Source organism: Somniosus microcephalus, chromosome 6, assembly GCF_052327205.1.
Source record: "Somniosus microcephalus isolate GS21.2 chromosome 6, FLI_Smic_1.0, whole genome shotgun sequence".
NCBI lineage: Eukaryota > Metazoa > Chordata > Chondrichthyes > Squaliformes > Somniosidae > Somniosus > Somniosus microcephalus.
The window spans coordinates 257,043,146-257,070,722 of record NC_140992.1 but is presented as its reverse complement, the minus strand read 5'-3'; the positions used below and the strand labels follow the sequence as shown (position 1 = coordinate 257,070,722).

Sequence of the window (27,577 nt, the reverse complement as noted above, 5' to 3'; positions counted from 1 at the left end):
CTGCCTGCCTCCTGCCTTCCTCCTCCTCCTCTTGCTCATCTTCCTCTTCCTCCTCCTCTCCCTCATCCTCCTGAGGTGGTCCTGTAATCCCTGGTGGCAAGGGCTGGGCCCTCATGATGGCCAAGTTGTGAAGCATGCAGCAGACCACCAAAAAATGGGACACCTGCGCCGTCGAGTACTGGAGGGCTCCTCCTGAGCGGTCAAGACAGCGGAACCGTTGCTTCAGTAGCCCAATGGTCTGCTCGATCATGTTCCTGGTGGAAGCATGGCTCTCATTATATGAGTGCTGGGCACGAGTGTTGGGGTTGCGGAGGGGAGTCATCAGCCAGGTGCAGAGGGGATAGCCCTTGTCTCCGTGCAGCCACCCTTGAGTTCCATGTGGTGGCTGGAAGATTGCTGGCACTGATGCAGGGTGAAGGCATCATGATTGCTGCCAGGATAGCAGGCGTTGACCATCAGAAAACGCTGGGTGTGGACACACACCTCCTGCACATTAAGTGAGTGGTAGCCTTTGCGGTTCCGCAACATCTCAGAATTGTTATGCAGCACCTGCAAAGCCACGTGGGTGCAGTCGATGGCGCCCTGCACCATGGGGAAGCCCGCTATCCTGGCAAAGCTACATGTGCACTCATCCTGCTACTCTCTGCTCAGAGGGAAGAAAACGTAGTCCCTTCTCCTGCTCTAGAGAGCCTCAGTGACCTCCCGGATGCAGCAATGGATGGCAAACTGGGAGATGTTAGCTGTGTCTCCTGCTGCAGACTGGAAAGATCCACTAGCGAAGAAATTGAGGGCCATGGTGACCTTGACTGTCACTGGGAAAGTCGTGGCCGCCCTGCTCTGAGGCTGCAGGTCTGGTTGCAGGAGGTGGCAGAGTTCTGTGACCACCTCCTTGTTGAAGCGGAGCTTCCAAAGACACTGTTCCTCGCTTAAGTGGATTTAAGAGAAGTTCTCTTGGAAGACCCTAGGTGAGCCAGACCTCCTGTTGAGAGCCCTCCTGGTCCTCCTCTTCCTCCCTCTGTGTGCATCTTCTCGTCTTCTTCGCTGCCTCCGCTCCCTCTCCCAAAGATAGAGCATGAGGGGGGCTGTCAGTAGAGCCCACATGATTGTGAGCAAGTGTTGTGAGCAGAAGCCTTTAAATAATAACGAAGGCATTCGCCACCTGCAACAACACTCCCTGTTACCTTAGAACTTTGAAAGAAGTTAATAAAGTTGCTGGAGTTGCAGAAAGTTGCACAGCGCCAGTCAAACTGCAGAGACATGTCAGGTGCAAGTTGTTGCTGATGATTCCTTTAAATACCGCTACTGGAGCCTTCTTCCTGCTTGCCGATGCTTGCTCAGCGGATTGCACTTAAGGTGTGCCAGTAAGTGGAGAAGCAAAGTCCAAACTTCAGGTCAGGCATCAAGTGGGCATTGCGCACTCACTGATGTCACAATCTGTATCATCTACATAATTTTGGTGAGCACTGACATTGGCCTTCTATTCTACTATCATTTAAAGTCTCAGGAACTACATGGCAGCTCAGAAGCAGCCTGTTGCCAAAGTCAGTGAAACTGATTGGGATTTTAGTTTCACTGCTGAACTGGATCCCTTGTCTGTGTAAATTGAGCAGGGCTTTCCTGTTGAATTGTTAATCTCTGAGGTAATGCAGGGGGAAAATTTGGTTGCTTTGAGCCTTCTGTTAGCGGTGCAAAGCATCTAGCGCCCGGACGCAGCGCCGCTAACGCCTCCCACGAAATTCAGTGGGAGGTTAGCGGTGGCAGTAGTCGGTAGCGCCCTGCGGCGCTGCACCTCCGGTGATGAGGTCATCGCGTGCGCAATGCCCTGTTCGCACCCCGGCCGCAAACTTGGCTCATGTCCCCTGACCTACCGCCGGACGCTATGTCCAACAGCGTCAGGGGGGCGTTTTTGCTGTCGGGGTGGCGCAAATTAATGGGCAGGTGCCGGGCGGCCATTTTTTTGGGGCCGCCTGCCTACACCTGCCCCCTCTCGCCTCCCCCTGCGGGGTGCTAGCCGCGAGCCATCCTCGAGTGCCGGGCTCTTTTGCCGGCACCCCTCTCCCCGGTGGTCCAGCTAGGCCCCTCCCCTTTAATCAGGGGAGAGATGCCTGCAGTACCGCAGCGCTACGTGCTGACGTGCGTGGCGCTGTTGCACGTAGTGCCGCGATATTCAATGGGAGCGACCCAAGAGGGAGGGGGAGCACTTCTAGTAGCCCCGCCTCCTGCTTGGGGTGCTACCATTCAATTTTGGGCACGGGGGCCTTAGCTTTTTCGGGAAGTAGCACACCAAACGAAGTTAGCGCCCCAAAGGGGGCACGACCCAATTTTTCCCCCGCAGAGTCTAATTTCAGTTTCTTGCAAGTGCTTATTTGTTATGGGCCTAGATTGATAATCTAGCTCTCTACAAATCTTGTAGTTAGTCATAGGGATTGGTCTGCGGCACTCTGCATGCTCTGATTTGATAGCTATGACTATGTCCTTAGCTCATCTCTTTCTGAAATGGTTAAATGTATCATGTTTAGTAAAACTCTGATTTTGTTTGGTTTGTCGGCTGCTTTTTGAAGGTTACGCTTTGTATTATGTTGGCTGTTTAGTTAAGCCTAAGCTGCCATCTTTGACTTGGAAGCCCAAGGCAAATTTGGCAGGTAGCTGCATTAGAGCAACATAATTTGAACGATTTTCTTGCACGTTTGCAGTAGAGGATGGACACTTGTACTTTTACTGTATGTTTAAAGGCTTTGATAGCAGATAGACAAACCATCCTACCTTAAATTCAAAAAGAAAATACTGCAGATGCTGGAAATCTGAAATAAAAACAGAAAATGCTGGAGAAACTCAGCAGGTCAGGCAGCATCTGTGAAGAGAGAAACAGAGTTAACGTTTCAGGTCGATGACCTTTCGTCAGAACTGGAAAAAAGCAGGAAATGGAACAGATTTTTAAGCAAGTGAAGAGGCTGGGAAAGAGGGGAGGGGATGAAAGAACAAAAGGGAAGGCCTGTGATAGGATAGAAGGCAGAAGAGGTTAAGAAACATTAAGAGATATTCAAGGCAAAAGGAGGTGGTAATGGGACAGGTTAAGAAGCAAAGGATGGCTCTAGATGAAGTGTAAATTGTGCTGGTGGAATGAAAGACAGCTGCCCTGTGGAGGAGAAGAATAAAAGACACAGACAAAAAGTGTGGATAAAAAATATATATATATATGATAGGGGCCGAGGTTATGATCTGAAATTGTTGAACTCTATGTTGAGTCCAGAGGGCTGTAAAGTGCCTAATTGAAAGATGAGGTGCTGCTCCTCGAGCTTCCGCTGAGCTTCCGTGGAACAATGCAAGAGGCCGAGGACGGTGAGGTCTGAGTGGGAATGGAGCGGAGAATTAAAGTGACAGGCGACCGGAAGCTCGGGGTCCCCATTACGGACTGAACGGAGGTGTTCCGCAAAGCGGTCACCCAATCTGCGTTTGGTCTCCCCAATGTAGAGGAGACCACATCGTGAGCAGCGAATACAGTATACTAGATTGCGAGAAGTACAAGTAAATCGCTGTTTCACCTGGAAGGGGTGTTTGGGGCCCTGGACAGTGGGAAGGGGGGAGGTATAAGGGCATGTGTTGCATCTCCTGCGCTTGCACGGGAAGCTGCCGGGCAAAGGGGAAGGGGTGTTGGGGGTCATAGCGGAGTGGACAAGGGTGTCGCGGAGGGAGCGGTCCCTGCGGAATGCTGAAAGGGGAGGTGAGGGGAAGATGCGTTTGGTGGTGGGATCACGCTGGAGGTGGCGGAAATGGCAGAGGATGATCCGTTGAATGTGGAGGCTGGTGGGGTGAAAGGTGAGGACAAGGGGAACTCTATCGTGGTTCCGGGAGGGAGGGGCAGGGGTGAGGGCAGAAGTGCGGGAGATGGGACAGACATGGTCAAGGACCGTGTCAACCACTGCAGAGGGGAATCCTCGGTTGAGGAAAAAGGAAGACATGTCAGAAGCACTAGTATGGAAGGTGGCATCGTCAGAGTAGATGCGACGGAGACGGAGAAACTGGGAGAATGGAATAGAGTCCTTACAGGAGGTGGGGTGGGAGGAAGTGTAGTCCAGGTAGCTGTGGGAGTCAGTGGGCTTGTAGTGAATGTTTGGCAATAACCTATCCCCAGAGATGGAGACGGAGAAGTGGAGGAAGGGAAGGGAAGAGTCGGAGATGGACCATGTGAAGGTGAGGGAAGGGTGGAATTTGGAAGCAAAGTGAATGAAATTGTCTAGTTCAGGGCGAGAGCAGGAAATGGCACCGGTACAGTCATCAATGTATCAGAAAAAGAGGTGAGGGAGGGGACCTGAGTAGGACTGGAACAAAGAGTATTTTGCCTTGAATATCTCTTAATGTCTCTTAATCTCTCCCGCCTTCCATCCTATCACAGACCTTTCCTTTTGTTCTTTCATCCCCTCCCCTCTTTCCCAGCCTCTTCGCTTGCTTAAAAATCTGTTCCATTTCCTGCTTTTTTCCAGTTCTGATGAAAGGTCATCGACCTGAAACGTTAACTCTGTTTCTCTCTCCACAGGTGCTGCCTGACCTACCTTAAGTTCCTTAGTTACAGATCTATGCATTGTTTGGGCCTGGGGCAGCATGGGTGTACAGGAGATGATAGAATGTAATCAGCACATCAAACTTGTACTGGCATTTTTCTCCACATAAGCCACTTAGTTTAATTCCGGAGATCAGTCCCAGGGAATTTCTTTTGACACCCACCTGCCAACCACAGGTGTGGAGTGACTGGAATGTGTCTCTCTGTAGGCTATAATAGGTATTGTTCTAGCTATTGGGTTTGAGCCAGCATGGATATACTAAACACTGCACCCAAGTAGTGACTGAATCCAAGTTAAGCATTTTCTGTCTTTAATGGACATAATCAAGTTACCACGATCCACTTTATTTTGAGTGCAGTTCCAAGATCCCTGTTGAGGGGCCAGGCTCAGTTTCACTTAGGCAGATATCCAGCAACATTTTTATTTTGGATTGCATTTTTTGTTTTGTAGATTTCCCTCTGGTTGCCTGAGTATTTCAGAATATTTTTCAGCACTCCAAAATGGTTTATTTGCTTGGTGCTCGCTAGAGAATTGAGCCAATTGGAACAAAATGTTTAACGTTATGTGCTGCCTTTCCCTTATTAAGGATCGTTAGGTCTTTTCTAGCTTACGGCTAATTCAGTTCAGCCTATAACAAATTCCAGGTGAGGAGCCCAGTGGCTGAAATGAGAAGAAATAAAATACAGTAACGGCATATTTATCCTTCCTGAAATACATGGGAAGCCGCAGGGTTTTGTTCTAGAAATAGGGAAAACGTGATGCTAGCAGCATGGAACCGAACGAAAAAACTAAGCTGGCGCCATTCCATAGATACTGGGGTTTCATATCAAGCTGGTGTAAGAGATCATGGGTCGATTTTCAACTTGGCACTTGGCCGCTGAACAGAGACCTTGGACCCGGACTCATAATCTGGCATTGCAGATCCATCCGCCGTGACAAAAACCGTCAGATTTTCGTTTCCATAAAAATCGATGAATGTGAAAATCGGGCGGTTTCTATAACAGGCAGCCAATCAGTGAAGCCAGTTAAATCCCCAGGGGGCAATTTGAAAATCTACCCCCATGTGTTACTCTGCCCAGGATGACAAATATAATTGGGGAGTGCTTCGTAAATGGTAAATCAAACTTGGCTATGGTGGGATGGTTGTGTGAGATATGCCTGAGTAATAAATCCTCTTCTCATACTTGTCTGTTTGCACAGTGTTCAGTTCAGTTCGCAACCCCTCAGATAATGAAGCAGTCCATGCCCGCATGCAGCAAGGCCTGGACGACATTCAGGCTTGGGCTGATAAGTGGCAAGTAACATTCGCCCAACACAAGTGCCAGGCAATGACCATCTCCGACAAGAGAGTCTAATCACCGCCCCTTGACATTCAACGGCATTGCCATCGCTGAATCCCCCACCATCAATATCCTGGGGGTCACCATTGACCAGAAACTGAACTGGACTAGCCACATAAATACTGTGGCAACAAGAGCAGGTCAGAGGCTGAGTATTCTGCAGTGAGTGTCTCACCTCCTGACTCCCCAAAGCCTTTCCACCATCTACAAGGCACAAGTCAGGAATGTGATGGAATACTCTCCACTTGCCTGGATGAGTGCAGTTCCAACAACACTCAAGAAGCTCGACACCATCCAGGACAAAGCAGCCCGCTTGATTGGCACCCCATCCACCACCTTAAACATTCACTCCCTCCACCACCGGCACACCGAGGCTGCAGTGTGTACCAGCTACAAGATGCACTGCAGCAACTCACCAAGGCTTCTTCGGCAGCACCTCCCAAACCCACAAACTCTTCCACCTAGAAAGACAAGGGCAGCAGGCACATGGGAACACCATCACCTCCAGGTTCCCCTCCAAGTCACACACTATCCTGACTTGGAAGTATATCGCCGTTCCTTCATCGTCGCTGGGTCAAAATCCTGGAACTCCCTCCCTAACAGCACTGTGGGAGTACCTTCACCACACGTTTCAAGAAAGCAGCTCACCACCACCTTCTCAAGGGCAATTAGGGATGGGCAATAAATGCTGGCTTTGATGGCGATGCCTAAATTCCAGGAACAAATAAAAAAAATCTTCCTGCAGTAAAAGAGCTTGTACTGCAGTTAGAGCAGTCAGATCATGTCACGTCATTGGAATGGCTGGCATCCACTCCATGACATTCAGGCCAATCCATTTTAGATTTTGTTTACAAAAATTTTCCATTATTTCCAGCTGTTTTAATATTCCACCAAGCCGAGAATGGGCCTCTCTCTCTCTGACCTACTATTCCTAACAGATGTTGTTACAGCCTGAATAATGAAGCACAGTATCTGGGACACAAGGGTAGAAACTATAACTGGTGCTCTTCCAGTTACCGACAGCGCAAAGGGGAAGAGGAATATGGCAGCCGTCATGGGAACTGCCACCAGCTGGTGAAGGAGCAGCGGCCGCCATTTTATTGCATTTCATGGCGCTCTGGCATGGCGGTAAGTACATGAATTTTTAGCCCCAAGTATTCTGGGCTTGGAATTCTCAGGGAGGTCAGGGGGAGGGGAGTGGATCTGGGACAGAATGGAACTTCTGCCCACCCCAGCCCCAGCCCCCGCCACCACCCATAATGACATCCCTGATCCTATCTAAAATCCTGGGGTCAGGCTATTTTATATATTATGGCTGTCGTCCAACTTATTTTGGTACAACTGGAATGTTAAAAATATTTATCCCTCATGTTAGCAGCAGAATTGTATTCCACCATAATCATTACCATCAAGCCAGGGGACCAACCCTGGTTCAATAAGGAGTGTAGGAGAGCATGCCAGGAGCAGCACCAGGTGTACCTAAAAATGAGGTGCCAACCTGGGCAAGCTGCACCACAGGACTACATGCATGCTAAAAAGCAGAAGCAGCATGCTATAGACAGAGCTAAGCGATCCCACTATCAATGGATCAGATCAAAGCTCTGCAGTCCTGCGACATCCAGTCGTGAATGGTGGTGGACCATTAAACAACTAACGGGAGGAGGAGGCTCCATGAATATCCCCATCCTCAATGATGGAGGAGCCCAGCACGTGAGTGCAAAAGACAAGGCTGAAGTGTTTGCAACCATCTTCAGCCAGAAGTGCCGAGTGGATGATCCATATCGGCCTCCTCCTGAGGTCTCCACCATCACAAAAACCAGTCTTCAGCCAATTCGATTCACTCCACGTGATATAGAGAAATGGCTGAGTGCATTGGATACAGCAAAGGCTATGGGCCCAGACAACATCCCGGCTATCGTGCTGAAGACTTGTGCTCCAGAACTAGCCGTGCCTCTAGCCAAGCTGTTCCAGTACAGCTACAACACTGCCATCTACCCGACAATGTGGAAAACTGCCCAGGTATGTCCTGTCCACAAAAAGCAGGACAAATCCAACCCAGCCAACTAACGCCCCATCACTCTTCTCTCAATCATCAGTAAAGTGATGGAAGGTGTCATTGACGGTGCTATCAAGTGGTACTAACTCACCAATAACCTGCTCACTGATGCCCAGTTTGGGTTCTGCCAAGACCACTCAGCTGCCGACCTCATTACAGCCTTGGTCCAAACATGGACAGAAGGAGCTAAATTCCAGAGGAGAAGTGAGAGTGACTGCCCTTGACATTAAGGCAGCATTTGACCAAGTGTGGCATCAAGGAGCCCTAGTAAACCTGAAGTCAATGGGAATTGGGGGGAAAACTCTCCACTGGCTAGAGTCATACCTAGCACAAAGGAAGATGGTTGTGGTGATTGAAGGTCAATCGTCACAGCCCCAGGATATCGCTGCAGGAGTTCCTCTGGGCAGTGTCCTAGGCCCAAACATCTTCAGCTGCTTCATCTATAACCTTCCCTCCAACATAAGGTCAGAAATGGGCATGTTTGCTGATGACTGCACAGTGTTCAGTGCCATTCACAACTCCTCAGATAATGAAGCTGTCTATGCCCGCATACAACAAGACTTGGACGATGTTTAGGCTTGGGCTGAAAAGTGGCAGGTAACATTCACGCCATAAAAGTGTCAAGCAATGACTGACATGAATCAACTGAGCGGCCTGCGGGTGGCGCTGCCCAGTGAGAGTATAAATACTGGGGCACGGGCCCAGCTTGCGCAGGACATTCTTAACAGGAACTAGTGAAGGACACAACTAGACCTTCATGTTGTAAAACAGTTGATTAAAGCTTTGTTTAACACTTAGACCAAGTGCCGAGTAGTTTTCTTACGTCAACGACTATCTCCAACAAGCGAGAGTCTAACCACTGCCCCTTGACATTCAATGGCATTACCATCGCGGAATCGCTCACCATCAATATCCTGGGGGTCACCTCTGACCAGAAACTTAACTCGACCAGCCACATAAATAATGTGGCAACAACAGCAGGTCAGAGGCTAGGTATTCTGTGGTGAGTGTCTCACCTCCTGACTCCCCAAAGCCTTTCCACCATCTACAAGGCACAAGTAAGGAGTGTGATGGAATACTCTCCATTTGCCTGGATGAGTGCAGTTCCAACAACACTCAAGAAGCTCGACACCATCCAGGACAAAGCAGCCCGCTTGATTGGCACCCCATCTACCACCTTAAACATTCACCCCCTCCACCACCGGCGTACCGTGGCTGCAGTGTGTACCATCTACAAGATGCACTGCAGCAACTCGCCAAGGCTTCTTCAGCAGCACCTCCCAAACCCGCGACCTCTTCCACCTAGAAGGACAAGGGCAGCAGGTGCATGGGAACACCACCACCTCCAAGTTCCCCTCCAAGTCACACACCATCCTGACTTAAAAGTATATCGCCGATCCTTCATCGTCGCTGGGTCAAAATCCTGGAACTCCCTACCTAACAGCACTGTGGGAGCACCTTCACCACACGGACTGCAGTGGTTCAAGGTGGTGGCTCACCACTACCTTCTCAAGGGCAGTTAGGGATGGGCAATAAATGCTGGCCTTGCCAGCGACACCCACATCCCATAAACGAATAAAAGATGTTAAGCAATGAAAAAACTTGCAATTATATAGTGCCATTCATGACCTCAGGATGTCCAAAAGCACTTTACAGCCAATGAAGTACTTTTGCAGTGTAGTCACTGTTGTAACATAGGCGAATGCAGTAGCCAATTTGCACACAGCAAGCTCCCACAAACAGTAATTGTATGCATGACCAGATAATCTGTTTTGGTGGTGTTAATTGATGGACCCCTGGTGCTCTTCATTGAATAGTGCCATGGGAGCTGTTATGTTCACCTGAGATGGCAGATGGAGACTCAATTTAATGTACCAGTGAGAAAGTATAAAGGGCACCCATGTTGATGAGATAGATGGCAGGTTAAGTTGAGGTGACAAAAGCGATCTGTCAATGGTGAGAGAGGTTGTTCCAATGAGGTGACACTGGATAGAGTTTGCTGCAAACACTTGCAACCTTCATAAAGCTCAATCTATCTTCCAAATGCAGTAAGCAACAGCTTCTGAGCTTGGAAAGTGAAAATCTTGGAGGTGGGAGTTTTTATAGCGCATTTCAAGCTGTCAAGTAAACAACTGATTCAATGGTCGGTCATCTCCCGCCTCAGCTTAACAGACATGATCCCCAACAGCGTGGACCCCATGGGCGAGCACGTAAAATCAAAAGGTGAGTGCAAATGTATTCCAATGATCTCTAAATAAGGTCAGAATTACCTGAATTGGGTCCCCCGCCACTGCGTGTCAGGTCTGCTCAGCGCTGACAGACCCGACATTGGGAAAGGCGCGGGGCAGTGGGTTCACAGTGGGGTCCCGACCTGTTAGGGATAAAAAACACTTTCCCACCCGACCCGCTTCCGATCGCGCCCACTAACCACCCCGGAAAATCTTGGCCTAAGAGTCTAAATGCATTCATGCGCCACAGGATTGCTAACTCTGTCGTAGCAAATTTATGTTCCGTAGAAATATATAGCAAAGGCTTTTACCTTAAAAAACTTACCATTAGATTCATAAACAAATGGGAAGAGCAGATGCCCAGGTACTTGTAGTTATAGGGTGAAAAGCAGGGATTTCCTCCAGCTTTCATGGAAAGTTCCTAGTTAAATGACATTGAGAAAATATGTAAATATTATTAAATTACAAACAAAAGCTATTGGCTCGGAATTTGCGGTCCGTATTCCATCTTTGAAACTGACCGCAACTTTGGGACTTTGGGCATGTGCCAAATCCTGAATTTGCGGTCTGTCATTCATTGCTCCTCCACAGGCTGCACTGTGCCTCCCCCACCCCCACCACCCACCCCCACCGAGCCGGCAATCAGTGAAATCTCTCAAATCAGGGAAGCTGACAAAAACTTCGGCTCTTCCACAATAATTACGCTGTTAAATTCCCCACTAAAAGTTAGATCCAAAGGGATTAAGTGTAATTGGGTTTTTGACTGCTAAACAAAGGTTATGGGCCTAAAAAGTAATTTAAATTTTGTGCAGTGTGAAATGTATCCATTTTAATAAAAATTAAAAAATTTAAAAAACTTTTTTAAAAATGATTTTAAAAAAAATGTTGTTCATCTTTATTTCAGGTTTGCCTTTTCCCCATGTGAGAGCACCAATCTTTCTTTTGCTCTCTCTAACATTTTTTAAAAGTTGGAATTTTAAGAGTTTACCCACTTCCTGGTTCGCTGTCTGTGAGAATCCTGCATTTTGATTGGCTGCTTTGACAGCTTGTTGACATCACAGCAGCTCGCACGAGGGGATCCCCACTGTACTCCGTTGATTTGAATTGAATGTCGGAAAACCCAAACTTCTCGACACAGAGATCACGAGATCTTTGTGCGAAGCTTGCTACGGGGCCAGCGGCGAACGCCTTTGCTTCACCGCTGACCGCAAATTCCGGGCCACTGCCTTTCAATATCTGCATGAACAAAACAAATTCCCAAATCTCTATATTTAAATTCTGTGCTCCAAAATATTTACCAATTCACACTTGTCCCCAGTTGACTTTACAGCTAAAGGCACCTTTGCCACATTCCTTTCATTGAAGAAGGTGAACAAATTCAAGACCGCAGACCTTTGGACATCTGCTGTCAATGGCATAGCCAACAGGTCACTTTTGTGTAACACAATTATGCTGCTAATCATTGCTCCAGCTGGCATGTGGCCTTCTATTGGCATGCAGCTCATCACCTTGCTTGCGGCCTTTTCAAAAGTGGCCAATGAAGCCAGTCAATTTTAGAAAAAAAACTCTGACCAACAGCAGTACACAAGGTTGCTCAAAAAACTCATGTTCTTTTATGGAAACCCGTATCGGTAGAACTGTCAAGCTCCCTCGGTTACCAATGTGATAAGTTTGGTGCTGTGAATTCCCTCAAACTGGACAATATCTGCCTCACTATCCTCCTTTAAGCCTACCATTCCCACTACTTAGAAAGAGGAATGGAGAAGGAAGAAATTATTGGAGAATTCAAGGGTTGGAATTTGTGCTTAATCAGGAAACAACTTGTTTGGCCAGCAGTGGCTGAACAGCTGCATAGATGAATCTAATATGGAGAAGATAATTTGGATATTTTTGTTAAGAGAGGGAAGCCATGAGAAATGCTAAGAGGGCAACTGCTGAACATCCAGCAGAATTCAACTGAGGAGGAAGTGTAAACAAAGAAAAGAAATACTTCTGAACCACAGAGTCCTCTAAGACAGAAGGTGAACCAGAGTCGTATCCCTGCTGTCACTGAGGAATTTAGGAATTCTAAAGACTGGGATGTGATCAAAACTAATCTCAAAAGTTATGATTTCAAAAGGTTCTAGAGGGGATGCTTAAAATATTTTATTATGGGTTGACTCCAGGGCAATAAGCATGTACGTTATTAAGAGGCCCACCCACTCCTCAAGCAGAGCAGGCTCAAGGGGCCGTACGGCCTACTCCTGCTCCGATTTCTTATGGTCTTATGATGCTATGCTTACAAGGGTGATGGTTAAGACAGGCCATTGTCGGGAGCGGTGAGAGTGGAGACTCAGTGAGTGTTTAAACTCAATTTCGCGGGCTTTTTTTCCACAGGCCAGTGTCGGCAGCGGTGAGGGCGGAATTTCAGTGAGTAGTTAAACTCACTTTCGCGGGCTTTTTTACAGAGGCCATTGTCGGGAGCGGAGGTTCAGTGAGTATTTAAACTCACTTTTGCGGGCTTTTTTTCCACAGGCCAGTGTCGGGAGCGGTGAGAGCAGAGGTTCAGTGAGTATTTAAACTCACTTTCGCGGGCTTTTTTTCACAGGCCAGTGTCGGGAGCGGTGAGGGCGGAGGTTCAGTGAGTATTTAAACTCACTTTCGTGGGCTTTTTTTCCACAGGCCAGTGTCGGGAGCGGTGAGAGTCGACGTTCAGTGAGTATTTAAGCTCACTTTCGCGGGCTTTTTTTCACAGGCTTACCAATCTCGCAGACCGGCGGCGGTGTTCCAGAGCCACGTCACAATTTGAAACGTGACGCGGGCAGGAGAAAGCAGCTGATTGGGTGAGTACTTATACTACTCTATAGTTTGACAGTTAAGGTTCATAGTTTATAAAGTTCAGAAGCTCTTAATTTTGTGGTTATAGTTTCTAAGGTCTCTGTTGGTGTAGCGGGGAGTGCTAGGAAACAAGGGCCCTTGAGTATATAATTTAATTGTAGTATAATTGGTGGTATTGATTTAATTTAAATTAATTAAAGGGTAAGTCATGGCAGCACAGCTCGGCCCCGTGGCATGCTCCTCCTGCACTATGTGGGAAATCAGGGACATTTCCTGTGTCCCTGACGACCATCTGTGCAGGAAGTGTATCCAGCTGCAGCTACTGACAGACCGCATTGCGGCGCTGGAGCTGCAAATGGATACATACTGGAGCATTTGCGATGCTGAGGACATCGTGGATATCATGTTTGATATGGTCATGTTGGTCACACCGCAGGTAAAGGCTGCACAGGCAGGAAGGGAATGGGTGACTGCCAGGCAGAGTAGTAGGCGCAGGCAGGTAGTGCAGGGGTCCCCTGTGGCCATTCCCCTCTCAAACAGATATACCGCTTTGGATATTGTTGGGGAGGAAGGCTTATCGGGGGAAGGCAGCAGCAAGCCAACTTCCTGGCACCATGGGTGGTTCTGCTGCACAGGACGGGAGGAAAAAGAGCAAGAGAGCTATAGTGATAGGGGATTCTATTGTAAGGGGAATAGATAGGCATTTCTGCGGCTGCAAACGAGACTCCAGGATGGTATGTTGCCTCCCTGGTGCAAGGGTCAAGGATGTCTCGGAGCGGCTGCAAGGCATTCTGGAGGGGGAGGATGAACAGCCAGTTGTCATGGTGCATATAGGTACCAACGACATAGGTAAAAAATGGGATGAGGTCCTAAAAGCTGAATATAGGGAGTTAGGAGGTAAATTAAAAAATAGGACCTCAAAAGGTAGTAATCTCAGGATTGCTACCAGTGCCACATGTTAGTCAGAGTAGAAATAGAAGGATATTTCAGATGAATACATGGCTAGAAGAATGGTGCAAGGGGGAGGGATTCAAATTCCTGGGACATTGGAACCGGTTCTGGGGGAGGTAGGACCAGTACAAACTGGACAGTTTGCACCTGGGCGGGACCGGGACCGATGTCCTAGGGGGAGTGTTTGCTAGTGCTGTCGGGGAGGGTTTAAACTAAAATTGCAGGGGGTTGGGAACCTGTGCAGGGAGACAGAGGAAAGGGAAGCAAGGATAGAAGCAAAAGACAGGAAGGAGAAAAGCAAAAGTGGAAGTCAGAGAAATCAAGGGTGTAAATCAAACATGGCCGCAGTAAACAATAATTCTAAAAGGTGTTAAAAAAAGTCTGAAGGCTTTGTGTCTTAATGCGAGGAGCATTCGTAATAAGGTGGATGAATTAGCTGCGCAAATAGATGTAAACGGATATGATATAATTGGGATTACAGAAACATGGCTCCAGGGTGACCAAGGCTGGGAATTCGACATCCAGGGGTATTCAATATTCAGGAAGGACAGGCAAAAAGGAAAAGGCGGTGAGGTAGCATTGCTGGTTAAAGAGGAGATTAACTCAATAGTAAGGAGGGATATTAGCTCTGATGATGTGGAATCTGTATGGGTAGAGCGGAGAAATATCAAGGGGCAGAAAACGTTAGTGGGAGTTGTATACAGACCACCAAACAGTAATGCTGAGGTTGGGGATGGCATTAAATGGGAAATGAGAGATGCGTGCATTAAGGGCACAGCAGTTATCATGGATGATTTTAATCTACAAATATATTGGTCTAACCAAATTAGTAACAATACTGTGGAAGAGGAATTCCTAGAGTGTATACGGGATGGTTTCCTGGACCAATATGTCGAGGAACCAACTGGAGATCAGGCCATCTTAGACTGGGTATTATGTAATGAGAAAGGATTAATTAACAATCTTGTTGTGCGAGGCCCGTTGTGGAGGAGCGATCATAATATGATAGAATTCTTCATTAAGATGGAGAGTGAAATAGTTGACTCAGAGACTTGGGTACTGAATTTAAATAAAGGAAACTACGATGATATGAGGCGCGAGTTGGCTAGGATGGATTGAGGAATGTTACTTAAAGGGTTGACGGTGAATAGGCAATGTCAAACATTTAAAAATCGCATGTATGAACTACAGAATTTGTTCATCCCTGTTTGGCATAAAAATAAAATAAAAAAGGTGACTCAACATTGGCTAACAAGGGAAATTAGGGATAGCATAAGATCCAAGGAGAGGACATATAAATTGGCCAGAAAAAGCAGCAAACCTGAGGATTGGGAGCAGTTTAGGATTCAGCAAAGGAGAACAAAGGGATTAATTAAGAGGGGGAAAATAGAGTATGAGAGTAAGCCTTCAGGGAACATAAAAACTGACTGTAAAAGCTTCTATAGATATGTGAAGAGAAAAAGATTGGTAAAGTCAAGCGTAGGTTCCTTGCAGTCAGAATCAGGGGAATTTATAATGGGGAACAAAGAAATGGCGACCAATTAAATGCATACTTTGGTTCTGTCTTCAAAAAGGAGGACACAAATAAACTCCCAGAGATGTCGGGGAACATAGGGCTAATGAGAGGGAGGAACTGAATGAAATCAGTATTTGTAGGGAAATGGTGTTAGGGAAATTGACGGGATTGAAGGCCGATAAATCCCCAGGGCCTGATAATCTCCATCCTAGGGTATTTAAGGAAGTGGCCCTAGAAATAGTAGATGCATTGCTAGTCACCTTCCAAAATTCTATAGACTCTGGAACAGTTCCCATGGATTGGAGTGTAGCTAATGTAACCCCACTACTTAAAAAAGGTGGTAGAGAAAAAACGGGGAATTATAGACCGGTAAGCCTGACATCGTAGTGGGGAAAATGCTAGAGTCCATTATAAAAGATGTAATAGCAGAGCACTTGGAAAACAGTGACAGGATCAGACAAAGTCAACATGGATTCACAAAAGGTAAATCATGCTTGACTAATCTACTGGGATTTTTTGAGGATGTAACTGGTAGAATAGATAAGGGAGAACCAGTGGATGTGGTACATTTGGACTTTCAGAAGGCTTTCGATAAGGTCCCACATAAGAGATTAGCGTGCAAAGTTAAAGCACATGGAATTGGGGGTAAGGTACTGTCTTGGATAGAGAACTGGTTGGCAGACAGGAAGCAAAGAGTTGGAATAAACGGGTCTTTTTCCGAGTAGAAGGCAGTGACTAGTGGGGCACCGCAGGGATCGGTGCTAGGACCCCAGTTATTCACAATATATATTAATGATCTAGACGAGGGAACTAGATGTAATATCTCCAAGTCTGCAGACGACACAAAGCTGGGTGGGCGTGTGTGCTGTGAGGAGGATGCAGAGAAACTCCAGTACGATTTGGACAGGTTGGGTGATTGGGCAGATGCATGGCAGATGCAGTATAATGTGGATAAATGCGAGGTTATCCACTTTGGTGGCAAAAACAGGAAGGCAGATTATTATCTGAATGGCAAAAGATTGGGAAAAGGGGAAGTGCAACGAGACCTGGGTGTCCTTGTGCACCAGTCGCTGAAGGTAAGCATGCAGGTGCAGCAGGCGGTTAAGAAGGCAAATGGTATGCTGGCCTTCATAGCGAGAGGATTCAAGTACAGGAGCAAGGATGTCTTGCTGCAGTTGTACAGGGCCTTGGTGAGACCACAGCTTGAGTATTGTGTGCAGTTTTGGTCACCTTATGTGAGGAAGGATGTTCTTGCCATGGAGGGAGTGCAGCGAAGATTCACCAGACAGATACCTGAGATGGCAGGAATGACGTATGAAGAGAGATTGGGTCGATTAGGCTTATATTCACTAGAGTTTAGAAGAATGAGAGGGGATCTCATTGAAACTTATAAAATTCTAACAGGACTAGACAGACTAGATGCAGGAAGGCTGTTCCCGATGGCAGGGGAGTCCAGAACCAGGGGCCACATTCTAAGGATAAGGGGTAAGCTATTTAGAACTGAGATGAGGAGGAATTTCTTCACCCAGAGGGTGGTGAACCTGTGGCATTCTCTACCACAGAAGACAGTTGAGGCCAATTCATTAAATATATTCAAGAAGGAGTTAGATATATTTCTTAAGGCTAAGGGGATCAAGGGATATGGGGAGAAAGCAGGGACAGGGTACTGAATTTGGATGATCAGCCATGATCGCATTAAATGGCGGAGCAGGCTCAAGGGGCCGAATGGCCTGCTCCTGCTCCTGCTCCTATCTTCTATGTTTCTATATTCCCGAGCCAGTACGAATACCTTCTAGAACAATGAAAATTATAACAATGAAATGAAATCCCTTACCATAATATAACTATATCACTTGAACTCACCTGTAATGCATATTCAATGGCTCTCACAAAGGTGCTTGAAGTTAGAGGTGTAACAGCTCCAGGCATCATTTCACTGCAACATCCAATATATAACTCAATATGTTGCTTTAAAAGCAACAGTCTATAATGGCTTCACTAGAGTTACGTGTTTGACAAAAGGTCATCAACCTGAAACGTTAACTCTGTTCCTCTCTCCACAGATGTTGCCTGACCTGCTGAGTGTTTCTAGCATTTTCGGTTTTTATCTCCGATTTCCAGCATCTGCAGTATTTTGCTTTTGTTATAAGTTAGCATATTTGGTTCACAACAGTATTAACCATAATGATGATAAAAATCTGCATTTGAACTGCCAAACGCAGACAGATTTCCATGCAACAAAACCGTTTGGAAAGAATCATGCCCGCATGGAAACACAACGGCAGCGTGGATTTTTTGGATGGATGCAGAAAGCCGAGGTACAGCTGCAGCAGCAGACTGTTAAAGTCAAATTAAAAATATTAGGAACTCTATTATAATAAAGTGGAGAAGTAACAGCCTGGGTAAATTTGTCTTGATGCGAGTGATTAGAATGTGGTACGGTGTAGACTTTTGGGACTGAACGGAATCCAAGAATGAGATATTAGTTTCCTACAACTGGAACAGGAGTTGGGCTCGAAACACAAAATCTACTTCCGTTCAAACTATTCAGTGTTTTTCTTTTTAAAAGGTTATTACTGAACTGCCATAGTGGGGGACTTTTTGGCCAGCCACTGAACTAGGAATAGGTATCGAACTCTGAAAACCCCTTCCAAACTCTGTCCAGCTGGTACAACAACAGAAAACTCTGGAAACACTCAGCAGGTCAGGCAGCATCGTGGAGAGAGAAACAGAGCTAACGTTTTGGGTCGATGACCCTTCGTCTGTCAAGCTGGTAGCTAGAGAACACTCCAACTGCTGCTGGCACAATACTTGTTGCAGTGACAAGTTTTGTAAAGCTATTTTTTTGGATCTTAGCTTTTATCCAAATGATATAATATATAACATTTCAACTGCTAGATGCATACAGCAATACAATGGCATCAACACATTACTGATCCTATCATGATGTACAACTCTGTAAACAATGACAATATAGTGCTGTGTCGGACACCTTACTGTGGCAACAACATTCCTTTAATACTTGTATCTATTTTGTCAAATCTTTTTAGAAATTAAAAACCTTTAGAAATTCTACTGTGCTGTACTGATTACACAACGAGGCTAGTTTTCCTCCACTTAATGCCCTTTGTGCGTCTGGTGCTGGTACATTCGGCAGAGGAAATTGGAGCTGAGACCATTTTTGTCAGGTTTCTTGCCCCCTTTTAACTTGGCACACGTTTCGTGAGGCAGTCCTGATGTTAGTGGGAAGCTCCCTCCTGAAACAGGGGAAGATATTTCAATTTTAATGTCAATGACATGGAAGTGATGTCAAAATTCCTTCCCACAGCATTTTCCTAGGATTGAGCTGGGTCGACACCTGGGAAGAGTATCGCCCAGAGAAAGCAGGTGTTAGAGTTGCCAGTGGCCCCTTCACATCAGAGGATGTGGAAAGGGATGGCTAGCGACCTCTTCAGATCTCCATACAGGTACATTTCCAATTTTTATGGGCTAGCAGGAAGGACTACCAGGATAGAGGCTGACATGAATCAGTCATTCATGAAAGAAAGACTTAAGAAATAATACTGAGCGGCCTATGGATGGCGCTGTCCAGGGAGAGTATAAATACTCGGGCACGGGCCCAGCTTGCGCAGGACATTCTTAACAGGAACTAGTGAAGGACACAACTAGACCTCCATGTTGTAAAACAGTTGATTAAAGCTTTGTTTAACGCTTAGACCAAGTGCCTAGTAGTTTTCTTATGTCAGAGGCCATGTGACTACAGTTTTTGACAACAACCAGAGGCCCAGAACCTGACAGGAATTTGCATTGGTGCAGGCCTCTAGGGCTTGCAGCAGTGCACAACTTCCCATCTCCAATCTGGGATGTCCACCCATTCACAGTCAATATTCCCACCCATGTCAAGACCACCATATGAACCCATAAATTCAGCCGGGCTCAGGTATGCTTAAGTCAGCTGGGTCTCTGTGCACCAGTGCCATTGCTTGTACACAGGCAGGCATAGAAACCCTGTAACATGGTTTGCAAGACAATTAAAAGGAGAAGGCTGAATGGTTGGAATGTTAAATATTTAAACCTAATTGTGCGCCTTGTGATAGCTCTTCTGCAAATCCGGGAATGATTATCTTTCAGCCAAAACTTATCAAGTAAAGCAATTCACAATTGGTCTATCCAAACATATTGGCAACTTTACTACGAAGCAAACTGGAAATAAGTTACATACCCAATGTTTGAGGTCGTCAACCATTCGTAGTCTGTGGACAAGGCGGAGTCAAACTCGTGCATCAGCTCAAACTCCGACTCAGTGTTAAATGTCGTTATTGGCCTGGCCTGAAAGATTAAAGGTCATCAATATAATTAAAGATTTTGACACTAGAAATCCCAGTAAATAAATCAGTGGTGCTGCACGCTGAATGACGCAACAAAATGGCTTGACCAGAAAATGCTGCGTTTGTCAGAACTAAAATGTGTAACATTATGATTGTGCTGTCTGCTTCTGCAGGCAGCACAGACTGTAGTTACAGCCCACAGCAGCTAATCTGGCCTTCAGATAGGTAAACCCATCGTTTAAAAACACTAAAGCTTTCTTGTCATCCGTATTCTGGTATTTTAATATGTGGAATTGTTAGTTTGGGCTGGTATGTAGGGTAGAAAGTGGCATCTCAAAGTAGTGTAAAAGAATGTCACTGACTGCTTTGCAACCACACCTTGCTAGAATCCACCTTGCTGAGGAAGCCACTGCGGCCATGTCAGCAATGACTTTCTTTCCCCAAAAAACCTGTGCAATAATAAGTTCATTTGCTTCCCACCCCACTCCTCCGTTTAACGTTAGAACCATAGAGGTTTATGGCATAGAAAGAGGCCATTCGGCTCACTGTGTCTGCGTCGACTCTTTGTTAAAGCAATCACAAACTATTCTCGCTGCCCTACCCTCTTCCCATAGCCCAGTAAACTCTTTGGCGTCAAACGTTTATTTACTGTTCCCTGAAAAGATGCATTGTCTTTGCTCCATTGTGCCCTGGAGCAAAGCATTTCATGCTCTAACAATTATGGACAAAGAAGTTTCTCCTCACCTCTCTCCTCAATCTCTTAGTGACATTTAGGCCGCGAATTTAATAGCGCTCAGAGGGCGGGTTTGGAGGCGGGTCTGCTGTCAAAATAGCAAAGATGGACAGCGGATTGGAAACTGCTGTCAACCCACCTCCTCACGAGTCCCCCAGGTGCTGGGTCTGTCAGCGGAGAACTGATCCGACACCAAGCAGCGGGAGATACAATTGAGCTGGTTAAATGGCTTATTTTGAGTATTTTGAGGCTTACTTCTAATTTTACATTCTCCCTCACGGGTTATCCGCTGCTCGGGGAACACGCCAGCTCAACCTGCCGTGTTTTGAGTCTGCTCTGATGTTTCTGATAAGCTGACAGCTGCAGAAGTGGTGTCAAGGATGCCATGCTGCAGATGGTGAGTTTCAGAGCGCAGAAAATGTTGGTTACTGCATTTTTTATACATATAGAGATTTCTTTAGCTTACAAGTTTTTAGATCTAACTGTATGCCCAGTGCCACCTCATTGGGAGAACCTCTCTCACCATTGACAGATCACTTCTGTCATCTCACCTGCAGCTGCCATCTATTGCAGCAACATCGGAGCCAATGAAACAATCAGACCGTGGTCCTCCGAATCCTTCCACGATCAGCACCCCCACCAACATCACCAGGCACAACAAAATCACCAACCTCATCACCAACCTTCTCCGCCACCACCTGATGCTGCAATGGACACAGCGCATCAGCCTCTGACAACATTGCTGGCCGGGAGGCCAAAGATGGCATCACCATGACCAGATCTTCTTCACTTGATGCTGTAAACCCTGGCTGCCACATGATGCGCCAGTGACACTATCCCACACCAGCACCATGAAGCATCCCTTTAATGTCCAATCCATTCCATGCGCACGCATCACTATAGCTGGGGGTGGCGGGGGGGGGGGGGCGGTTGGCAGGAAAGTGATGTCTCAAAATTCACTGGAACTCAGTAAGACACTTCTCAAGGTGCGCACAGATCTGTCCAATAAGGAGCGGTATTGGAAAAATAGATTTCACTCTATGACAACACATTAACAGAAACTTCACATGGACATTGGCTAAACCTCTCAAGTGCCCACCTTTGTGTGTTGTTAGTTGGTATGCTTGCAGTAGGATGAGGGTGAGTGTGAGGGGTGGCTAGTGAGATGGGGAAGTGATAATGTAGATAGAGAGGGATGGGTGGAGGTGCAAGGTAAGTTAGTGTGAGTAAGGATGTGCAGGCAAAGGGTGTGGAAGGCAGAGTGATGGGGATGTGTTGAGTGGCACAGCAGGGTGAGTTTGAGTGTGGCTTTGCAGCAGTTTTTCGTGATCCACTGAGATCATTGAAAGGTTTGCGCCACTGCAGCCAGGGGCCCCTGACGACATCCCTGCTTGTGCCCTCCTGTGCAATGTGCAACCAAGCTGCGTTGGTGTCCTGGGGAGGTCTCTTCCGCTCTTGGAAGGGAAGAGAACCTCCCTGCGTGCTGTGGCTCCCTCCATATGCATATGGAGGGAGTCATTGGAGAGCCTGGGTACAAGCATTCACCTTTGTGCAGTGCTTGTCAGTGCTGACAGAACAACTGTCAAACTCAATGTGGCCGTGGTCCCTTTAAGGAAACCGGCTGATGACGCGTCATCAAATGACGTCATCAGAACCGCTTCCTGTTAATTGGCCGGGAAGTCTGCAGGGCGGGCTTAACAAGGCCAATCAAGGGAAAATCCCGTTTACAGAGCGGCTGCAGCCAGGTTCGTGACTGGAATCTGGAAACCAGCTCTCCCGCCTCCATCCCACCTCCTCCATTAAAATCGCGGCCTTAGTGTTCTTGCTTATTATCTCATCAACCATTTTTCTCCCCTCTCTTCATCTGAAGGCATTGACTCGTCCATGGTTACAGTTCCATGCACCTCTGGTATCTTGCCCAAGTAGTCATTTTTCTAATACCTCATCCAAGTGACCATTATTCATGTATGAGCCTTGACAGTAAGTAACAGCAGATGTCTGATTAGCTAAAAGAGGCATAATAAACAAACTGATTGTGTCCTGACACCCACGTATCTGCACTTCCTACAGGAGTTACCAGATGGTGATCGCGAGCAGGAGTCCAGGCTGATTATCCACTCCGTAACCCGTGGGCACTGAGGCTAACTGTACCGCCATTCCTGTCGTTATGGCTGTGATCAGTTACATCAACACTGTCCAGGAATTGAACCAGTGATCTTCTCGGTCTGTATGCCACATCATGGGCTGGATTTTGTCACTGTGGGCGGGCTGGGGCATGTCAGGTGAAAATCGTGTCAGGACCCCGACTCCTAAGTGAAGTGTTGAAAAAGTGGGATTTTCCCCTAATTGGGCAATTGATTTCCAGCGTGTGGGAACACCTGGCCCAATGAGTCTTTTCATACAGAGAGTCGCCTCCGATGATGTTATCAATGCTGCTGGGTTTAAGACCTGCAAGCAGCCTTGCTTCTTCTGGAGACTGCAAAGGCTCTGCAAATTGTATGAAGGTGTTGATTTCCCAACAATGTCCACGTTCAAGCAAAAGCGTGCACCTCGGTTTGATGAGCCCTCCCTCCAAGTTCTGGTGAACGGAGCCAGATGTAATAAGGAGGTGCTGTTCCCTTCCTCAGGGAGAAAAAAGCCACCCCAGCAGACAAAAGCTGTATGGCTACAAGTGGCCCAGGAGGTCAACTCCATTTTGCTGAGCCGCAGAACCTGGCTGCAATGCAGGTTTCATGACCTTCTCTGCACAGGAAAAGTGAGTATGACTTTCCCATCAGCCTCAATCTGATCCCCATCGCCTCTCATCAACAGCACTCTGCTTTGCCAACCTCTTCCTCCACATCCCACTTGACACTGACATGCCTGCACCCTTTCCAGTTCCCTCTCTCTCTATGGTCACATTCACTTAACTATTCTACCACGCAGCCCTCACACTCCCTATCACTGTGATGCCATGACAACAACAACTTTCAACACACAGGGATGGTCCTTTGTATCCTTCTAAGCATCTATGCTATGGATTCTCTACACTCACTCCTTCATTCTCACTCAAACTCCACTTGTGTCCCTCATTGCAGGAAAAGAGAGCCCACAATAAGAGGGAAAGAGCCATGACAGGAGGAGGGACACCCTCAGTAGCCCAGCTCACACCCTGGGAGGAGGCAGCCCTAGAAATCGCCGGGATCAAGGAGGATTCCCAAGTGGGGGACAGACAGACGGGCGCATCACAGCAAGCTGGTGACAGAATAGTTTGGCATCTCTCTCATTGACATTGCTTGAGTCACTGATAATGAATCTGATGCTCTAACAGATTGCCTTATGATCATCTGCACTATTCAATGTTCATGTAACCTTGACCTCACATCTCTAACTCTTTCCTTTACTCCCCACAGTACCTTCGAAAGCTCCCATCCCCACTGTCCAGGAGGAAGAGCCTGAGCTTCCAGACTCCTCAGAGGAAGCTGCAACCTCTGAGGGCGCAGCCTTAGCAGAATTCAGCACACCCAGCACCAGCGCAGACACTCAGAGCTCGGTCGGACCTTCGCGAGATAGAGTAGTGTTGTCACCTGGTGTATCACAGCTCACAAGTGAGCATCAGCAGATGGTGGAGACAGGGGCAGCAGTGGAGAGTCCTCATCGGAGGGCGCAGGACTCTGCCAGCTCGGCTCAGCTGCATGTCAACCCTGTGCCTCCGGGTCCATCCAGAACGAGAGCGGTGCTGGAACTCCAGGAACAGGTGCAGGAGTTTCTGTCAGGTTTTGTCTCCAGGGTCGCTGCGAGTGTCGAGCGAATGAAGGAATCCGTCGCGAACATGAGCAGAACCTTTGTGGAGTCATTGGCGCATGAACGTATCACCACGGAAAGGATGGCAACCTCCGTGGAAAGGATGGCTACAGTAGAGGAGAGGATGGCTACGGTCATGGAGGAGCTAAGTCGCCAGAGTGTAGAATGACATATCTTGAGGAGCGATGGTCAGCTATTGAACAAACAAACCAGACCTTCATACAAGTCCTCTGGGGTTGGACTTCCAGTGCAGAAACGGGTCCTCATGGCCCCCCTGAAGTGCAGCAAGGCGCTGTCAAGCCACTTGCTAGCTCTGAAGTGGGGCTGACCCATGAGAAGGATGTTGGTGGCAGACAACAAGAAAGTGGGGGCTCCTCTCCAAGCACTCAAACGACCATGCCACTGAAAAGCCCTCGGTCAGAGCACCACCAGAGTCCTCACCAACTTAGATGGGCATCACATCCCCTGCACAGCCGCAGAAGACTGTTGCCGAGCCCTCACAGGTTCGCAACCCCAGAGGACGGCCATCAAAGGTGTTGAGACAGGAGCAGCAAGAAAGTGAGCAAGGGGCCTCCACATCTACTGAAGCCACAGGGGAAGCACCACGTAGAAGCATGTGTAAGAGGAAGATAATGCACAAGTAGTCACAAGTGTAGTCATTTGAGTGTTATGTTGTGTTTATTTTTGAAATGCCACCAGTTGCTTGTTGTGATAAAAAATTCTGATGGCAAACTTTTGAAGTTTTGGCCTGTGTTATTTTGCAAATGGGGCTTCCACATTGAGGGCTTAGAGCGACTTGCAATTGTCAGTATGGTGGTCAGAGTGATAGGAATCCGCAGGTTCTTGTCCATTGTCGATGCTCTGGTAAGAAGGTGCGAGGCAAAAGTGTTTGATTGTACAGGCTAAGCAAATGTGACCAACATGAGTGCGTCCCTTGCATCCCGAGCAGCAATATGGTGGCGCTCTGGCGACTTCTGGCCTGTGCATCTTCAGGTGGGTGACTAGCCGCTTAGCGCTCCTGTTGATGCTCCTGCTGTTGGTGCTGCTGTTGCTCATGGTTCTGCTGCTGCCGCGGCTGGTCTTCGTCTGAATCTGATGTCCAGGAGGAAAGGAATTAAATGGTCGCCATGCTTCTGGTATATGCCTCAGTTGAGGAAGCGCTTAGTCAAGGTGGGGAGCGGGGTTTCCCAGGAGGTCACACTGGAGATGGGCGTCAGGCTCCAAACTTCCACAACAATGGGTATGCCTGCTAAAAGTTCCCCCAGACCTGAAACAACAAAGTTCTGCCACCTGCAAATGATCATTGGTGAAAACTCCTTTGTAATGGGGGAGCTGCAGCTGTGAGTAAGCAATCCACTAGTGAGGCCGCCAGCATTACCTGGCGTGTTCCAGAGGAGGCGTGTAGGATGGGGGAGTGACTAAAAATTGGAAAGGCCTCTCAAAATGGGATTATAGAGGCTATTAAGTGGTTGTTAAGGGCCTTAAGGGGATGGAAAGTGTTCAGAAAACATGCTTTTTGGAAAATTGCTCGGAGGCGGGATGGAGGCAGGATTGGACCCGCCTGCCATTTTTGGCGATTTTAACAACTCAACGCCTCCAATCCCACCTCCTCGGGCCTGGCAAAATCGAGCCCATTGTGTAAATCCCGCAGAAGCATTAGCTTGCCCTGTGAAATTTGAAATGGGGACAGGTGGGAGCAGGGTGGGATTTCCTCACCCCCATCCAATTAATTCTGCCCAAAGCAACCAGTGTTGAACCCTTAATGCAAAATAGCTTCAGCTTGCCAACGGTCAGATAAAGCAATTGCAAAATTTGGTATTAGTCCACTGCCAAATAGAATATCCAGGCTAAGAGAGGTTGGTCTACATCTTCTCCTTACACTACTGGCTTTTTGTGTCACACTTGTTCAAAAATATATTCTCCTAGTCCGTTCTATTTCTAGATCAACATGGAGCTGCTACTGAGAGGCAGACCTCAATGACGGGATGTCTGGTGTCACACCCAGTGACATGAATCAGTCAATTCATGAAAGAAAGACTTATGAAATAATACTGAGCGGCCTGCGGGTGGCACTGTCCAGGGAGAGTATAAATACTCGGGCATGGGTCCAGCTTGCGTAGGACATTCTTAACAGGAACTAGTGAAGGACACAACTAGATCTCCATGTTGTAAAACAGTTGATTAAAGCTTTGTTTAACGCTTAGACCAAGTGCTTAGTAGTTTTCTTACGTCACCCAGTAAGGCAATGAATTTGTTTATATCTCTTTCTCCGACTGAATAATAATGAGCCTAGTGATCAAAGCAATTTAAACAATTTTTCTTAGTGAATACCATCAAACATAACGAACATTTAATGTGCATTTTCCACGAGGGGATTGCAGAGTTCGCCGTCACCGGCCAGAGATATCATTTCACGATAAGGTGGCATTCATTCAATTACGCAGCTGAAAAATAAGCTGCTCAGTGTCAATCTGCAAAACACATGGGGCCCGCAAATTAGGGGCACACCCCAATTCTGATCTGCGGTTTTGGTGCATGAAGCTCTGCACTGAGAGCACAAAAGTTTTAACCCTTTCAGTTTGAACAAGAGAGGGAGCACTTTCTGCAGTTTGATGTTAGAATGAACAGCCTCACCTGCAGTAAATAAATGTTTGTGCCTTTTACTGCCCACTCAATATCTCTTGCATTTCCATAAGTTTTTTCCACCTGGTGTACAGAAACATACAAAATATTAATGAATTCATGCCTTTCTGAAAGATTGATCACATGTATTTGTTACCTCTAGACTCGCCTATTCCAATGCTAACCTGGCTGCCTCTCACCTTGCACCCGCTGTAAAATTGAGCTCATCCAAAACTCTGCTGTCTTTACCCTAACTCGCACCAAGTCCCGTTCACCCATCACCCCTGTGCTCGCTGACCTACATTGGCTCTCGTTCCGGCAACATCCTGATTTTAAAATTCTAGTCCTCGTTTTCCAACCCCTCCATGGACTCGCCCCTCCCTATCTCTGTAAACTCCTCCAGCCCCACAACCCTCCGACATCTCTGCGCTCCTCCAATCCTGGCCTCTTACGCATCCCCGATTTACATTACTCCACCATTGGCGGCCGTGCCTTCAGCTGCATAAGCCCTAAGCTCTGGAATTCACTCCCTAAACCTCGGCGCCTCTCTACCTCTCCTCCATCAAGTCTCTCCTTAAAACCTACCTCTTTGACTAAGCTTTTGGTCATCTGTCCTAATATCTCCTTATTTGGCTTGGGGTCAA

General features: G+C 47.2%; 1 protein-coding gene across 1 annotated transcript in view; it reads right to left on the bottom strand.

Moving 5' to 3' along the window:
- Positions 1–27,577, bottom strand: part of LOC147116682 (uncharacterized) — a 207,506-nt gene that overhangs the window by 49,053 nt on the left and 130,876 nt on the right. The window contains exons 19-22 of the mRNA XM_085991793.1: positions 26,946–27,017; positions 19,690–19,796; positions 17,331–17,403; positions 10,509–10,604 (exon numbers count right to left, since the gene is read on the bottom strand). Of these exons, the coding sequence (XP_085847919.1) occupies positions 10,509–10,604; positions 17,331–17,403; positions 19,690–19,796; positions 26,946–27,017 (348 nt within the window). The remainder of the gene's footprint in view (positions 1–10,508; positions 10,605–17,330; positions 17,404–19,689; positions 19,797–26,945; positions 27,018–27,577) is intronic.